General features: G+C 44.6%; 1 protein-coding gene across 1 annotated transcript in view; it reads left to right on the top strand.

Moving 5' to 3' along the window:
• The window catches only part of TRPM8 (transient receptor potential cation channel subfamily M member 8), a 336947-nt gene that overhangs the window by 193131 nt on the left and 124894 nt on the right, over positions 1-18922 (top strand). The window contains exon 10 of the mRNA XM_086958714.1: positions 8940-9058. Coding sequence (XP_086814840.1) covers positions 8940-9058 — 119 coding nt within the window. The remainder of the gene's footprint in view (positions 1-8939; positions 9059-18922) is intronic.

Here is an 18922-nt window from a genome sequence, read left to right as displayed (position 1 = left end):
CCCTGACTCGTGTTGGTGTGGACACTGATTCATTCTCTTCTTTTAGATTCCCTTTAAGTGAGTCTCCATCCTGACCGATTAGCACGTTGCGAATCTACCTAATCTACCAGCCAGTAAGGAAGATAACCGCTTAACCTCAATTAGAGTATTCCTAATAGAAGTGCCAACATGTAGCTGACTTTTGCTTTCCGCCCATTCACAGATCTTCACCCCCAACCTTGAATTTTCCAGAATTTATTCTAGCAGGAATTGCAGGCCGGTGGATAAAGCCAACAAATTCACTGCCCATGTTATAGTCCGCCTCTCCCCACCATTGAATTGACCCACAAAGAAAGTAAGTGTAGTCATAGCACACAGTATTCAGCCGTTGGCGATCGAATTGTTCAATCCATCCGATGCAACTGTGCGTGCCCCAGCCCTCACCACCCGGTTTCCCACCATCTTAAGTAACTAATATAAACAGTCTGCATGCCAACTGTTTTTACCATGTCACTGGCAGCACTACGTCACTCTATCAAGTGAGAATTTAAGTAGGGCATAGTGCTAATTTTAGCTTGCTTCTTTAGTTTCAGACTGCTCACCCTGTCATGATGATGATCTTAAATAACTACAGGATCGAAACGTGGTCGACAACCCCCCCAACGAAATCCTTCCACTGTATATAATTTTGTGTTGTTTATGTGATGCTTTGTTTATTTTCACTCAGTCACAAAACACACCCTGTCACTAATGTGAGCACCGGAACGTATCTTGTCTAAAGTTTTGAAAAATACATCTATTAAAAATATACATACTGCCCTACATGTCTTGCTCCCACATTGATTTAGTATCCATTTTAAGTAATTGCTCTTGCTTCTGGACTTAGCTAGGCCACCCCTGAACCACTGTACTCTTTATATATTTGGGTGTTCTAAAGCAGGGATAGTAAGCAGCTGTTATAAGTAAGCAGTTTAATTAACAGGCATGATGCTTGCTTTAAAAATGACATTCGATTTATTTTCTTAGTGCCTGTTCTGTGTTTCTATGAGGATGAGGACTGTCATTATTTACCACTTTATTGATATAAATTTGTCGTCCTTCCTCTATTTTTGCGAAATGTCCCATTTTTTGGGTCGCCCGCTCTATTCACCCTACTTGTAGGGGATGGGAAATCATTTAAAGAGAGTAATTTTCTCTCTGGATTTCTGTTCTCTTTTTGAAACTCAGGAGCAGCAACATTGTTGTGGTGCCACCGGGGCTTTAAGTTGAAGTCTTTTCAATATTACACACAAGCCATAGTTGCTGCTTATTTATTTTATGCAACTAACGACCATTGACAAAGCCAATAGTCCTGACTTGTAGGTATGATGTTACTTGTTGTATCATATATCTGGATGCAATGACAGAAACAGCATAATACAAGTTGGGAGGTACACTATGCTAAGTACAGATTTTTAAGCTTATGTGTCTTAAGCCAGGGCCTTAATTACACTGGCCAGGTACCATTGCGAGACCCCCAAGTTTTTTCATCCAACTTAAAGTCCTATGTATGATGTTACTTGTTGTATCATATATCTGGAAGCAATGCAGAAACAGTAAAATACAAGTAGGGTGGCACACCATGGCAAGCACAGAAAGGGGTAAATCACCCCACAATTATGCTCTATCAAGTAGAGAGATTCAGCAAGTCTACAAACACGACGTGTGCTTGTAGAGTTGCTGCATTTCTTTTCTTAACAGAGCTGGGCTGCGGGGCAATTGTGGTGCTTTGTTAAAGATTTCAGGTTAATTACAGTGCCCGTCTGAAGCTGTAATTAACCTGAAACTTTAACAAAGTCACACAATCACCCCCCAGCCCAGCTCTGTTAAAAAGAAATGCAAAACCTCTACAAACACGACGTGTGCTTTTCACGTCGTGTTTGTAGAGTTTCTGCATTTCTTTTCTTAACAGAGCTGGGCTGGGGGGTGATTGTGGTGCTTTGTTAAAGATTTAAGGTTAATTAAAGCGCCCGTCTGCAGCTGTAATTAACCTGAAACTTTAACAAAGTCACACAATCACCCCGCAGCCCAGCTCTGTTAAGAAGAGAAATTCACTAAGTTTACAAACACGACGTGGGTTTTTCACGCCCTGTTTGTAGATTTGAATTTCTTTTCATAATAGAGCGCAGCTGTAGGGTGATGGGCAGCTTGTGTGCTTTTGTTTAAAGTATTCATGTTAATTTCAGCTCGTGACGGTGCTGCAATTAACATGAATACTTTAAACAAAAACACACAGTTGGCACCGCAGCCGTGCTCTACATGAAAGAAATACCTGTTTTTTGCGCTGCTCGCTTTGTAAAAGCAGCAGTGCCAATGTTATCGATTGATGTTCTGTGTGTGTGTGCGCTCCACACACAGCACTGCGCGCTTCATGCTACAGAGGTACGCGCGCGCCCACGTGTGCACGTCATTGGGAACAGTGTTCCTTGGTCGGTGGAATGTTCTAATTGCCTTGTGTGATGTGATGTGGAGCTTTTATAGTGCACTATCACTCCGAAGAGCATCTTGGCGCTTTTGACTTGTGTATTCCAGATAGTGAGAGTTGTAATACTCACATTGGCGATCAGATTCTAGACCAGGGTATTGCAGGTTGTGTCTGCCATGCTGTAGATCCAGGTTTTAAGAGCTTTCCTAAATTTACTTTCGCAAGTAATTTCACGAATTTGGTAGGGGAGTTCATTCCAGGCTTTAGCTCCTCTAACCCCTAAGGATTTTCCTCCTCTCGTGACGAACCGTAATTTTGGAACAACCATCAGATTGGCTTTGCCGATCTTAGTTCACGGCGGGGGTAATAGCGAATGACATTTTTTGACAGATATTGTGGGCCTCGTTTATGAAAGGCCCTAAAAGTAATCATTAGGACCTTAAACAGGATCCGCTTTTTGATGGGGAGCCAATGAAGCATATTAAGTGCTGCGGAAGCTGAAGTTTTTCTAGGCATTTTCAGCACTAGTCTTGCCGCAGCATGTTGGACCATTTGTAGTTTATGTAGGGCTGCTTTGTTTGCCCCCGCATATAAACTGTTACAATAATCCAACCTGGATATAATTAATGCCACTGCTACCGTTCGTCTGGCTGATAAGGGAAGAAAGGTAAATAATTTTTTGAGACCCTTTATTACATTGAAGCACGAACCTGCTACTTCACTAGCCTGTTGTTTGAAGGATAGTGTCTCGTCAAATTTGATTCCTAGATTTCGAGCCGCCGTGATAGTGCTAGGCGGCGCCTCCGCTTCTATCGGCCAACAGGTTTCGGGGGAGAGCAGATTATTTTTACCAAAGGGAAAAATTTCTGTCCTCGCGGTGTTACATCTCAGATGATTCTTGTTCATCCACTCGAAAGTGGCCTTCAGACAGTCTCTAAGAGCACATTCAGCAATTGCCGCGTCCTCATCCAAGATTAGGACTAGTTGGGTGTCGTCGGCATATGCTATTGAGCTGATAGCAAAGGAAGAAATAAGCTCCATCAGTGGCCCCATATAAAGATTAAATAAAATAGGGCTCAAACTAGAGCCCTGAGGTACCCCGGACTGGACTTCCCTTTCTTCCGAACAGTACTGCCCTAGCATGGTAATCTGCTTTCTTTGTCTCAAAAAGTTGTTAAACCATTTCAACACGGTGCCCACTATGCCCACACTCCTTAGGCGATGTATCAGAATATTGTGGGACACTGTGTCGAAGGCTTCAGATAAATCTAGCAGGATCAGGACTGCTCTTTTGCCCTGATCCAAAGCCGCTCTAATTGTTTCGGTGGAGAATAAGAGGGCAGATTCTGTTGAATGATGGGACCTAAAGCCAGCCTGATTTGGATGGAGAAGATTATTACCCTCAAGATATGCTGTAAGCTCTTTATTAATACAGGTCTCTGGGAGTTTGCATACCGCTGGAAGAAGTGAAATGGGCCGTAAATTTGATAGTACTGTGGGGTCTGGGATGGCTTTTTTATGGAGAGGTCTAACAGCTGCGACCTTCCAGGATGTTGGGATATGAAGAATTGAGTATGGAGTTAATCATTGGATTAACTTCATCTTTTATGGCCTTTAGTAGCAACTGGGGACAAGGGTCAAAAGGGGAGCCTGAATTTAGTCTGGAGATAGCTTGGGAAGATTCAGTTGAGCTAATTATGGCAAAGCTTTCCCAAGTTGTGGTACCCAATCTTTCCTTTACAGCATTGAAATCTTCGTCTAGCTCTTCTTGATTGACCTGTGGGAAGTCTTTTGTGAAATTGGTGATTTTCTGTTCAAAATATACTGCAATTTCATCAAAGAGAGACTGGGATGGGGGGATTTCCTGGGATAGTATTTTAGGTTTCCTGAAACTGTTGACAATTTGGAATATCTCTTTTTGCTTATTATTCGAGGACTCAATCAAATTTGTATAGTAGCTAGTTTTGGCAAGTTTGATTGAGATATGGTAATTCCTCCTAGCCTTTTTATATCTTTCCCGGTCGTCGCTCTTATAGTGGCGGCGCCATTTTCGCTGTAATACTCTCACTTCTCCCAGTGTTCCTTTTAGAGAACTTGTATACCATGGAGCAGATTTCTTTCTTTGGGTAGTTTTAGATTTTGTTCCACATGTTTTCATCCTTTCCCCAATGGTTCTCATCCAACCCTCATAGTGTTCATTGTCAGTGATCACATTCCCTGACATAGTTGGTTTTTCTGCTACCGCCCAGCTATCCAGATCTGGATGTTCTATTATTTTTCTCCAGCATGGAAATGATTTTATATTGCCTGATGTTAGTTTAGTTTCCTTTTTGTTATCAATTTTAAGGTTAAAGCCAATAAACTTATGGTCTGACCATGTTTGGGTTAGCGGTGAATCCACTTTGATTGTGTTTATATTAGAACAGATACAGTCTAAGGTATGCCCAGCTGTATGGGTTGGCTCTACTGTTTGAATTGTCAATCCTAAAATGCGTAAGGTTTCTTTAAAGCACAGTGCATTGGGGTCATTAGTGTTATCCAAGTGAATGTTTATGTCTCCTAGAAAGGTGAAGTTTGCAAATCCCAGGATTAGACTAGCTAGTACCTGCCCTATACTTTCCAGAAACTGAGTTGCTTGTCCGGGGGGGTCGGTATATTAACATTCCGGAGAAAGTGAACGAATCATGGACTTGAAGATTAAAACTAAGACATTTTGAACCTTTTATGCCTGGTAATTCCGTGGTGGTACATTTAAGGGAATCCCGATGAATAATTGCCAGCCCTCCTCCTTGCTGGCGGGGTCTATCCAACCTCTGTATTAAAAAGCCCGGGGGTAGAGCTAGGACAATGTCCGGGTTGGACCAGTCTTTAAACCATGTCTCTGTTACAAATAGACAATCTAGTAATTTTTCTGTAATCAAATCATATATGTGCTGAGCATTCTTACACATAGATCGAGCGTTTATGAGGCCTCCCATAAGAGCCCTCTCAGTGTCTTTAATCCGTTGTTCTATAATGGGTACAACGTTTTGTTTACAGTATTAACAGCCTATGGGCCCTGCCCACTTATCTACTACAAGAGCTTGGGGACAATGCATAGAATGGGTATTCACGGATACAATAAGATTTTTAGTTGGAGAAGCATAAGTAGTTACCAGTGCAGTATTTCCGGCCCTAAGCCCGACCTCAGCGCGGACGGGCGCAGACGGGCAGGACTTAGGCTTGGCTTCGGCGCGATACCAGCGCCGCTGCTCGCGTCCGCTGCGCGGAGGAGTGGCCATCTCCTTTTATAGTCTACAGCGCTAGAGCGATGGGACTTCCTTGTTCCCTCAATATGGCCGCCACAAAACCACTCTTGAGTCAGGGGTCAGTGTGGGATGTTTCTGGGTAAAACACGGCGCAAATCAAGTTATTTAATAAAGTTTCAAAAGAAGAATTAAAAATCACACAGGTAGCCTAACACCCGGCTTTCCGCCTCAGATGTACACAGAGTCTCGCGAGCTATCGCGCTGCCTCCTTTTATAGTCTACAGCGCTAGAGCGCTGGGACTTCCTTGTTCCCTCAATATGGCCGCCACAAAACCACTCTTGAGTCAGGGGTCAGTGTGGGATGTTTCCCAGTGTGAGGGGATTGCTGGATTCTGGGTAAAACACGGCGCAAATCAAGTTATTTAATAAAGTTTCAAAAGAAGAATTAAAAATCACACAGGTAGCCTTATAGCCCTTCGGCCTCAGGGTGTACCAGTTGTTAAAGGCCCACTCCCTAATGAATGCTCTGGTTCAGGGCCTTTAACAACCAGAATAGCCCTAAGCAGCGGGGTAAAAGGCTACATTACAAGACTATAGGCTATAATGCATTTTGTATTGTGGCGGACGGGCTATCACACTTCTCATGGAGTATCCCATCCACCAAATGCTAAATCAGGGCCTGAGTTGCCAAAGGTCCAAACTTTAGCAGCCCTGAAAAATGTGTTCATACCATCCCATATTGCACCAAGTCAGCATAGTAAGTGAGTCTCATCCTCTCCAGGATTTGAGAGAGTAGGTGTTTAGAATCAGGGATTACTAACATGCTTACAAGAAAATTGTGTGTGTTCCATTATGCTTGTTTGCTATCCCAGATTGGTGTTGCTTTTTCCATCCATAAAAGCATCCACCTCTCCCTCAGGTTACTGGAGGGTTCCTTGTGTCCCTTTTGGCCACTCCAATTGGCCGAACTTCAAAGGCCCAGATAGGTATTTTTGATAAAATGTGGAATGCAGCTGAAACGCAATGTATTGGTGCATGTGGACAACCAAAGGTACAATCAGATCTCCAGTTGCTCCATATGAAAGCTGAGGGTTTTTTAAGACTGGATTAAACCCTGCAGCATGCATAAGGGGCTGTGAACTGGTGCAGACTTTAAAACATCTCCGTGACCTTCCACGCACACCGAGATAGGAATAGGGAGCATCAAGTAGCAATGCTCAACAATTCTTCATAATATGAAGCAATATCCCATGGAAGATCATTTCATCAAATTCCACTGAGTTAGCCGACTGTGCAATAAGACATGCAATCCTTGCATTCAGCGCATGGTTGACTTTATCTTAAATTTGAAGAGTGGCTCGGTGGGGGCTCTGGGCTCTAGGAAATCTGCATTACAGAGGCTCGCCCAAACATTGCGTTAATAGAGGATGGTGTTAAACCTAAAGTCTATTAGGCAAAGTGTCCTAAAAGAGAAGATTCAAAACAACTTCTCAAAAATACAATCATAAAGAACAACCTGACTCAGAAAGGGGAATGAAAATTGAATTTTGAAAAAGACCCATAAACTTTTATTACAAAAATTCAAGAGTACAGTACAGAAAGAGTAAAATGCAGATGTAGCAGTAATCTCATTCAATTGCATTGAAGTCATTTGCCTTGAAGGCTATCAAATGCAGAATAATGAACAAAAATCAGAAAAATGCCAAGTCTCACGTCTGTAGCAAAATGAGTAAGAAATCGGACAGCTTCCTTCGGGCTGAGGAAAAATCGCCAAAAGTTCTCTGGCTCACCCTCAAATGTAAGGGTTTATGTACAGTGTTCTTGCATAGACAAAGATAGAAGCTGCAAAGTCAGCACAGTAGGATAATTGCTCCAACAAATCACATTCCCACCTTTGAAAACACCACATAGTCCTATCACCTTAGCACTACTCCACTACATGAATATTGATTCACCCTGTCTGACCTAATGTCATCCAAGGTGTTAGAACAAACCAGTACCAAAAACAAGAAGAATGAATACAATACAGTGTGCAAGTGGAAAGACCTTAAGCATTGTATCTAAAGGCATCCTCTAGGGATCCTTTCAAGAACAGTGTCATACAGAAATAAACAATCCACATCTTGCTTCACTTAATGCCGAAAAATATAAACACAGAATTAACATCATGATACAGCTTTATCTTTGGACAAGTTAGCCTCGAGGCTTAACTGAGGCCCAGTTAGCCTAAGCCAGAAAATCACACTTAAACACATCAGAGCAAGTGGGTTTCAATTACTATAACTCTATTTGAGTATACTTGTGTGAATCATGAGAAGATGCTGAGTGACTAATATTAATGCACATTTTAGTTTAAATGCACAAAAACTCAGACAACAGACTTACTTCTACATGAAGTTAAAAAGATAATTTATAGTGGGAATATAGGAATTTGAATGCAGTTTGTTTTATCAGTTTTAGAAGAATAGATGTCTGAGACATTGGGTCGAATTTATGAAAGTGGCATGTAATTGAGGACATAAAGATTAGCAGCAAGGCATTGATCAATAGAACTTTCTTGCTGGGTTTTATTCACACGAAAGAGTTAGCAATGCATATATTTAGTATAGGGTGTGTGTTGTGATGCTCTGTTTAGGGAGGTGAAATGTGTGTGTTAAAAAGGTATGGGGTTCAAACCAAAAGCAACAGAAAAAAATATTATTAAATTTTTGCTTTAGGGAAAAAACCCTCGCTCTTGATTATTGAACACCAACCCCTTGCTCTAGGGTAGTACTAGCATATGTTATATTTACCACAGTAATTACTACGACGTACATTTGCCTCACAGTAATTACAACACATGACAAAGCATACCTTCCTCATCATTATGGTGGGGTAGAGATGTACACCTGTGAATCATAATATCCCAGACCATGGAGACCTGGGTGTATCCTATCACAATATTATACATTTTAATAAATGATTTGCAAAGATATTAAGTCGATGATCTCAACTCCTCACATGTTGCCAAGGTGAGTAGATGTGGAGTTTGGAATAGTACATCTATACTTCCCTACGTATGCTTACCTTGACAATCTGTTGGTAGACTGTGGATACAATATATTTACAAGTTGATGTTACACCCACAATATTGTGGCATACGTTTGACCAAATAATAGATTTAGTCTTAAAGAAATTGCTAGGTGTATGCTTTTGGCAGGATATTGCCATTCAGACCTGTTGTCAACTTCATCCTATCAACTCCACAGCATTCAGCACCAATGAACAGGACAAGGAGAACTGGAATGCCCAGCTGAAGCTGCTCCTGGAGTGGAACCAGTTGGAGCTGGCCAGTGAGGAGATCTTCACCAATGACAGACGCTGGGAGGTAAGGAAGCCACAGGCTAAATGTGAGCGAATGGTCAAAGCCTTTGCAGACTGTCAAAGTGCCAGATGAAAGGGTCCACATGGCCATACTGATTCTAGGGGTTGTACAACCCGTGGCCACTATATGCACGCACACCTCACCAGTAGGGTGGGAAGAAGGAGCAAGAACACATTACAACAGCACAATTGGAAAGAGAAGAAGAGATACAGCGAGATGTGATTGGAAGGCAGCTTGAACTTGTGTGCCACACTCAAACCATCTAAGAATCTATGGGGAGTTAAATGGGTAAGCAAAAGACTAGAAGTGCAGGAAAATTCCAAGTAGGGTCCAGGTCTGGACTAAATTGCTGAAGAGTCTGTCTGTGTCTCCCTAGATCACTGATTTCAGAGAAATATTTCTGAAACTGATGTTAATTCCCAATGTCTGCTTTGTGCTCAGTTTCAATCTATTTACCAAACAACAGTTACATTAATTAGTCCTTTGGTTCTAATTTTTGGGGATTAATGTACAAAGAAAGGTTTTAATTCATTATGTAACTAATTAAAAAACTTTATAGTAAAACCTATTATTATGTGCCAGAAGTTATTGTTATTTATGTATATGTAAACACACCAACGAATTATTACTTTCAATGTACAGATCTTTTGTTACTTAACTAACAAAATCTCAATTTTACAAAGACTCTGAAAAGTGTATATTGTCAATTTAACAACAGTCAGCCCAAGTGGTCTAGAGGGAAATGATCAATTAGCGACCAGCCGGTATCACACGTGCTTTACTCCAAACAGCATATTCCCAAAGATACACTACATTATTGTCACTTAACTCCTAGGCATTAACAATGATAAAATATTTAATTATTGAGTTTTTTCAAAACTGCATCGCCATTTTCTCTGCTTAGCGTTTTTTGGGTTTGCTAATAACTTTGGCCCCGGCTACTGAATCTTCACAAAACTTCTCAGAAAAAAGTTCACCCACCTCAGCTCCTTCCTGGTAAGTTATGAGGTGATCCATCAAGCAGGGGCCGATAAAAATGCAGTGTCCCACAAATTAAAATCCCAAAAATGCAGGGTCCCACAAATTAAAATCCCCATGCATTTTCCAGAGACTTCTTTAGACCTTGCCACAGCAAAAACTGTAGAACCGAACAACACCGAATTCGGCAGGAAGCTAGACCTTGCCCCCAGATTTTTGTGATCTGGTTTAAATCCGTTCAGTAGTTTTTGAAAAATGTAGAGTAAAACTATTTGCATAATTTAGCAGTTGGGTCCATTAGAGTCGTGAGAGACTCTATCGGGAGCACCAGTCTTAAAATAGAACATTCTGATTGGTCTGGGAAGCTTTATTTTCCTTGGACCATTTCACTCCCGCGGGAGTCCTACTCCTATGAGAGCGAGCGCTCTGATTGGCTGCAAGAAACGTGAGAACAATTTTGCTGGCAGCCATACAGGACCCGGGGACTGAGTCGCCTGTTCTGAAGCTATACAAAAATAAAGATATATGAGGGCAAGGTAAGGTTACCCTTACTCCCTAGACCCCATAGGGGACCCAGAAGAACTCCCCTGAGCCTAAAAAGAAAAAAAAGGCAAAAAATGCTGCGATCAGGCGAGACTCTCATTGGATTCAAAAAAAGGTGGCTGGTCCATATTTATGTCCTATAAGCCCAGGAGAGCCCACCTCTGGAACTGTGTTCATAAAGAGGAGAGGGGCTTTGTGGCTACCTCAATGGCCGAAAACAATGTTTATGAGAAGCAGGACCCATGGCTCCTCTCCCTGAGCTATCAGAGGCTCTGGGGAGCCCATCCCTAGGGTTGAACATGTTATGTAAGGGGAAGAGGGTCATACGGCCCCCTCACCAAGCCATTAGAAGCCCTGGGGAGCCTACTCCACAGGGTCAATATTATTGCAGAAAGGGAGGGGGCCACGCGGCTCCCCTCCCCGAGCCTCTAAAGGTCCTGAGGAGCTCACCCCAGTACCAAAAATTTTCAAAATGGGGAAGGGAGAGTATAAAGGCCCGGGCAATAACTTTCAGGAAGGGGGACACATGCCACCAGGGAGCCCACTCCAGGACATGGCGGTTTCCCTGCCCACAGCTGCGTAGGCAGGGAAACCTGTGTTTGACCTTGCATGGGGGGAGGATTTTTAAACTCTCACCAAGCAGGAGCAAATGCTAAGTCTGCTCCCAGTGGGCAGAACCTTAAAAAATGCTCCCGCCCTCTGGGAGCGGACGTCTGATCTTTCTTCCTGCCCCCAGAAATGCGAGCAGGGAAATAGGTCAAAATATTGCTCCCGCCGCCAGGGAGACGCATTAAGTTCTGCTCCCTGTGGGCGGGAGCAATGCTGGCTCCCGCTGTATGTGGGAAACTGGCTGAGGCTGCAAGGGGCCTTGAGGCTCTTCTTGTGGCTCGTAGCATACTATGGTGGGTGCCCTGGATGGGCATCAGGGCTTCCACCTTTACATTTGAGGACCCCTGGTGATGGGGTCCCCGAGGTCGAGATCAGCCCGGCAAGGGGATCAGTGTGCCCACTTCCCCCTGCAAAATGTTGCTGGGCACCCGGGGATGGGGTCTCTGGGGACGTAATAAGCCAGGGAGGGAGGCAGTGTGCCCCCTTCCCCCAGTGATGACAACGGGCCCCAGGAGGATGGGGTCCCAGGTACAGAAGTCAGCCCGGGACGGGGGGCGCCTGTCCCCCTCCCCATGAAAATTACACCAGGCCCCGGAGTTTGGGATCTGTGGAGCTGAAATTGGCCCGGGGAGGGGCCCCACGTGCACCGCCATCTCCTTTTATTTAAGAGAGTGGACCTCTGGATGGGGTCCCCATGGCCTAACAAAGCTTGGGGAGGGGAGCACACAGCTCCCTCACGCTTTTGTTTAAATAAGTGGCCCTGGGGGCTGGGGTCCGGGGCCGAAAACGGCTCTGGGATGGGGACCATGCAGCTACCCTCCCCTTAAAAAAATACATGCCGCTGGGGTATGGAATCCCAGAGCCTAAAGAGGCTCAGGGAGGGGGGCCTCCCTCATCTTTATTTTTAGAAATGGCACTAGGGAATGAGGTCCTCAGGGTCTAACAAGGCTCGGGGAGGGGGTGGCATGGCCCAATCCTCTTTAATTAAACAACTAAAGGCCCTGGGAGATGGGTTGCCCAAGGCCAAGCCCTATGGCCAACCCTTCACTGCAAAGGCCATGCACAGCGTGGGGTTGGCTTTATGGATGGGGGTTGGCTGCAGGCCCTGCAGGCAACCCCCTGCCTTGCACGGCCAAAGAGCTTTGCATTTCCATGTGGTAATTAATTATTACTTTATGTAAAACAAAAACAGAAATTCACTGAAAAAAAAGATGTTTTTGTTTTTTTAAAAACACATTAGAAACTCACTGAAAAAAACAAAGGATTAAGTAAAGCAAAGTAAAATAGGTAAATTTGTCAATGACAACATTAATTTAAATAAAACAAAAACTCAGAAATTCACTAGTTTTATTTACCAGCACTAATTATAACTTGTCCCCGCCATGCAATACTAATGACCTTAAAAATCACTCATGACATTTCAATTACATTATTTATGACATCACTGATGCCATCTCAGAAAACATCATTGAGGACCTCACTGATGACATCTTCCAAGCTTCATTTCCCCACATATTACTCTATAAACCACTACGGTATTGGAGGCCTGACAGTAAGTTCAAAATAGCTCTGGAGAATATCAGGCATCATTAGTGCCATCACAGACACAACTCCCTTAATTTTAGAAAGCAATCATTATGTGCAACATTGGCCCTATACCACACACTTTGCAGGTAGCATACTTCACAGCAGTCAACCCCAGATATATGGAAAACACTCATTGAGTATGGTGTCCAGTCAGCATACAACTGTTCAGAGAAAGCCAAGTTTCTAAAAATACTGAACGTCTGTTCCAAATGAAGTTGGTAAGAGTAGAGAAATAGGTTCTATAAACAGTATTCACTCTATGGAGAGAGTTTACCCTGTACCCCATTGTTTGCAGACAGTGAAACTCTCATGAGAAATACACTATGGAGTATTAAAACGTATCTACTAAACAGTTTCAAGTTCAATTTCAAGTCTTATAATACTTTATTTTGGCGATCAAGTCCATCAAAGTAAGAACAGTGTAGTGCAACAGTATTTAAAAGTAATACAATAAATAAAAAGCATAAAACCTCCATGGGTAACACAATTCATAAAATTATTTCATGCCAGAAGTGGGGAATGACAAGGTAAATATAGACAAATATATAAAAGAATACCCGGTTGTTTTGATAGCATACAAAAAAGAGACAAAAAGGCTGCATGACCAACACTGACAGTTCATAAAAGGATGTAAGCTGTGATCAGGATAAAACCTATTGGCACTTTAGCATGTAACTTGACAATACAAAACGGGTGTCTAAGAGTTTACAGCTGATTATGACAGTACGAGTGCAGCAGTCTGCAAAACCAGCCAGGTTGAGTCCTATGTGCTTGGCCCATACGCAAGTGTCTGCAACCTTGTCACACCTCGTGGTGCATGGGGGGTTGTAATTATTTTTGTCCAGGTGGCAGAGGCAGACCAGTTTGTAAAGTGTCCCATGCTGTAAGTGACTGAGGCAGCATTTGTTAATAACGAGGGTGAACGTGATCTTAGTCTGCAGCCTGTTACTGAAAACACATCTTAAACATAACACACCAATAACACTGTGATGGTAAGAAAACCGGGGTTGGGCTTAACCCCTTCACTGCGGCGGCTATTCTGCCGCAGTGCTAAGGGGGCAAGGCGCGCGCGGCGCGCCCATGCTGGTGACGGAACCGCTCCGTCACCAGCTGCGGTTGCGCTGTGCTCATGACGGAGCGGTTCCGTCACGGCCCCGCCCGCTCAATTGAACGCTCAGAGCAGGTGCGGAATCCGCGCCGCGCAGGCGTGACGAGCGGGCCGTGACGGAACCGCTCCGTCATCAGCACAGCGTGACCGCGGCTGATGACGGAGTGGTTCCGTCACCAGCAGGGAAGGGGTTAAAGTGCTGGAGTCAAAGAAACTGACTTGTTCTAAGGTCTAAAAAAGAAGTGTGATTGATGTAGCAGCAGTGCATAGTAAAACTGATGTGTCTCTTATCGGCCGCCAGGCTAAGGGGAGGCATTAAAGAGGTAGGATAGGTAAGCTCCAGCACTTGGGTCAACTGGAAGTGATGGGCAGGTGCAGTATGTGAGCCTGGCCTGCTGACTGAGCTCACCTAGGAGCCTACTCTTGATATTGTTTACTAACAAAAGCAGGAATCGTGCACCCTGGTGCATCGCCCTACCGTCCTTAAGAAGTTGGAGGTGGATCTGAATTTCGTAACATTTTATCCACTTTCTTCAAAAATGTTATTACTCCAACAGTAGCTTGAGGGTGTAAATCATTCAGAAAACCGTCACAGCTGCCTGTATTGTTTGAATCCCTTGTTTAACCAATTGACGAGGAAGGAATCTTCTGTGGTCATCGTTCAGTGGGGGCAGATACAGAGCAGATGGGATAAAGTCTCTTGGTTCTGTTCACAGAGGCAGCACTTATTGCAGGGATGGCGGATTGACCATGAGGAAAGAGAAGTTGCCCATTGGAATAGAGTAGAGCTTTTTTTTTTATAATACACAGAGAATGTGTCAATGATGTATTTTTGTATACCTCTTTCATCGTAGCTCCCTAAGGTTTGAATGTTTTCTTCTCTTAAGAGGCTGACTGTTCTGTTCAAAGGATTCCTTATGGAGCGCTTCATTTATATTTAGTTTAAAACGCTGGTGAGAGTGATTTTGGTTCCAGTAGGTTGCTGCATTTTGTAGCTCCAAGGTGTGAGAGAGGGCAAGCTTCCAGGGGTTTTGGGGGGCTAATTTGTTTTCCAATGAAATTTCCAGTCAGATTAGATTCTCCAAAGTTCCTACTTTTGCCTCGCATGCTGCGTGCAGGTATTTGAGGAGGCTGTTTTTTTGTGCTAAAGACTGATTACACAGCATGAATTTCAATCTGATCTGGGCTAAGAGGTGTATGAGGGAGTTTAAACAATGATCTAAAAACAGAACTCTGGGCCGTGTTTAGGAAAGTACGGGAAAGGTTCCAAGCCATAATGTAGTGTGGAATAAGTCTGGCTTTTACTATGTTCATTAGGGGTTCCAAGGTGGTCTGTTTTCTTCGTTTGAAGATGGTGTGGAAGGCGAATATTAGTGATGCGACTTTAGGTTGTAGTGAGTTTAAATTTGTTAGGTATTCTGACTTATTGTCCAGCCAGCATCCCAGATATTTGTAATTTGAGGCTACAGTCAGGCGGTGACTGCTAAGGTGCCAAATGCAGCTTTTTTTCTTTTTACTTATGAAAATTACGATGTTCGTCTGATTGTAATTCACCGTCATTCCATTGGTACTTTTGTGTTGCTGTAAAGAGTCAATCAGCCTTTGCAGACCTTTTGCTGTGTGGCTTAAGCGGACAACATCGTAGGAGTAGAGCAAGGAAGTGATAGGGTGATTTGCAAAGTTTGATGCATCCCTGATGATCGAGTTCATTGCAGGTGCCAGATCACACATGAGTAGATGATTAAAAATGTCTGGGGCTATAATACACCCCGGCTTGATGCCTTGCTGTATATAAATATATATTCACTGAAAAAACTATAGGTTTCAGGCACGTTATAGTTAGAAATTAGCATTTAAAACCTTAGAAATTCACTGAAAAAAACACCGGTTTCATTGACGCTATAGTTAGTTGGACATTTCACTCCTAGAAAACCAGAGTTATTCCGCCGTTATAGTTAATTCAGCTAACTATAACTTGTGCCCCCGCAATGCGCTGCTGATGACATCACATATTACATCATTCATGACATGATCAGTGACAACACTGATGACATCTCAAATGACATGATTCACGTGAAAATCTAATGCACCCCCTCACACCCTAATATAACCTTTGATACACCCACTATAAAATACAGACTACTATTTTCGAAACCATCGACACACCAATACTTGTTACTACATACGCACTCACTAATTCCTAGGTCTACACTCACATCCACTCATTCACTCATACAATCACTCATACATGCAGTCACTCATTATTACAACGCTATCATATGCACTCATACACCTATACAAACACTCACGCGCCGCCACTCATCCATGGAGTTACTCACACACCTAGTCAGTAATGCAAAGAATCAATCACAGTTCCATTTACTCACCTATACAGTTATACACACACCACTTCACTTATTCATACAGATACTAACGCATACTTACTCTCTTATATAATCACTGATTCAAGTACACACTCATCCATACAGCCACTCTCACAATCACTGACTCTCACTTATAGTCATTTATATACTCCAACTTTCAAATACACTGCCTTTTACATATGTAGTTACTTGGACATGTACCACTAAGATATCCATTCACTCACCAACACACCCATACATACACTCACCCACCCTTACAGCTGTTTCCACATGCACTCTTGAACCCATACACCCAGTGAATCAACCACTCACACATCTATGCACAGAGTCCGTGCCTGTGGCCCATTTTAAGTTGGAGATTAAGTCCCCTTGAATCCTGAGGGTCCCTGGGGTCCAACTAGCCCACAAGGTACCGCCAGTAAGTGCCACAGAGCTGCGTTGCAAAGAGGTGTAAAAAGAGCGTGGCCTCGGACCACCTCTGTGCAACCCAGCCCTGTGGTGCTTACTGGAGGTACCTGGTGGGCTACATAGCCCCCAGGGACTCTCAGAATTCAAGGGGAACTAATTTCCCACCTTAAAACGCGCCACAGGGCGCGTTTGCACACTGGTGCAGGGAGGGGGCGGGCCCTCCGGTGATTAGCTGGTTCTCTTTTTCTTTTTGTGTGTATTTTTTGGTAGGGGGCTGCGTGGCCCCCTACCCTGGGCCCCTTCTGGCCCCGGGGACATCAACCCCGGGGCCTGGCTACTCAGTTGGGGGCCGTGGGGGTAGCCCCAATGCCCCCACGGTCCTTGCGTGCTCCCCGCCTCCTGTGGGAGCCGTACAAAAGGGGGTGGTGATGGACGGAGCATCTGAATCAATCAAACACTCACACCCAGTCAAAATATCTGGGTTTAATCCATCACCGTTCTTTAGCCCACTCTGCCACCCCAGTTCAGACATGGCTATATGCAAATCAGTATCACCCTGTGCCTCACGGGAACAGTCCAGCCCGAACTGCCAAGCCATGTCTTCCCTGGACCGTAAGTGTGGCAGGGTATGCTCAGACGAGTCCCTTGCTCACTTTGCCACTGGTTTCAAGCAAGCCGGGCTGAAGATGGCTGGAATGCCAGAAACCGGTCCTCGTAAGCTTGTTTCCGGTCCAGGGAAGACATGGCTTGGCAGTTCGGGCTGGACTGTTCCCATGAGGCACAGGGTCAGACTGATTTGCATATGGCATGCCTGAACTGGGTTGGCAGAGTGGGCTAAAGAACGGTGATGGATTAAACCCAGATCTTTTGACTGGGTGTGAGTGTTTGATTGATTCAGATGCTCTGTCCATCACCACCCCCTTTTGTACCGCTTTTGGCCGCCATAAGTGTGGCAGGGTATGCTCAGACGTGAGTCCCTTGCTCACTTTGCCACTGGTTTCAAGCAAGCTGGGCTGAAGACGGCTGGAATGCCAGAAACCTGTCCTCTGAAGCTTGTTTCCGGTCCAGGGAAGACATGGCTTGGCAGTTCAGGCTGGACTGTTCCCATGAGGCACAGGGTCAGACTGATTTGCATATGGCCATGTCTGAACTGGGGTGGCAGAGTGGGCTAAAGAACGGTGATGGATTAAACCCAGATCTTTTGACTGGGTGTGAGTGTTTGATTGATTCAGATGCTCCGTCCATCACCACCCCCTTTTGTACCACTCCTGTGGGAGCCGGCATTGCTTTTCCACTTGGGGAGCTGTTAACATGCAGCTCCCCGTGTGGAAAAGCAATCTGCTTTGGATTTTGGAAGCGAGAGCAGGAAACCTGCTCTCGCTTCCAAAATCAAAAGCAGAGTTTGCTATGACAGGTTGGGAGCAGCACGGCTCCCGCCCTGCCATAGCAAACAGCTGTGTCCTGGGGGTGGACACCCCGGGACACTGCAGGAGCTAGCCCTGGGGGGTGGCGGTCCCCAGGGCCATCAAGGGCTCCAGGAGGGGGGCCGCGTGGTCTCCCTCCCAACATTTAAAATCCCTGGGGAGGTGGTGGTCCCTGGGGCATGTGGGGGAGCTCGAGCCCACCCGCACACCTTTTAAAATTAAAACAAAAGAGTCCCGGGGAGATGGCATTCCCCGGGGCTGCGGGGGGCCGTGTGCCCCCACGGTTTAGTATCAAAGCCCAGGGAGGTGGCGGTCCGTGGGACTGCGGGGAGCTGTAGTGATGCCGCATACATTATAATAAGCCACGGGGAGGTGGCGGTCCCCGGGTCTGCGGGGGCCCCCGCTAATATTTTTTGACATTGCCCCCGGGACCTGGCCCACGCGGGGGCTTCAATCAAATGAAGAATTTAACAATTTCAGCGGGATTCGTGACCCAAGCGCAAATTTTGCCGAAGTTTTTAAAAAAAATGCTTTTTTGGGCCCTGGGGCCCCATGAGCAGGCCTAGGGGGTAGGGTGTTTCTACCCTGTCCTCTTTTCTTCTTTTTTAATAGTTTTTCTACTGTTTCCTTGGGACTCGGTTCTACCAAGTCACAAGATGGCTGCCAACACTTCCTGGTTTGGAGTGTTGGCAGCCAGTTAGAATGAGGCTCGTGGTCAGCAGGGGTCGCAAACCCACAGCAGACATAGATATCGATATTTTATTTTTTGATTTTCTCAGCAACTACTGAACGGATTTACACCATTTAAAAAAAACTATCTTTCTGA

The sequence above is a fragment of the Lissotriton vulgaris genome, chromosome 2_1 (assembly GCF_964263255.1).
Source record: "Lissotriton vulgaris chromosome 2_1, aLisVul1.2, whole genome shotgun sequence".
NCBI classification, from domain to species: domain Eukaryota; kingdom Metazoa; phylum Chordata; class Amphibia; order Caudata; family Salamandridae; genus Lissotriton; species Lissotriton vulgaris.
Note: the sequence above shows the minus strand (reverse complement) of the source record. Positions and strands in the feature narration are given on the sequence as shown.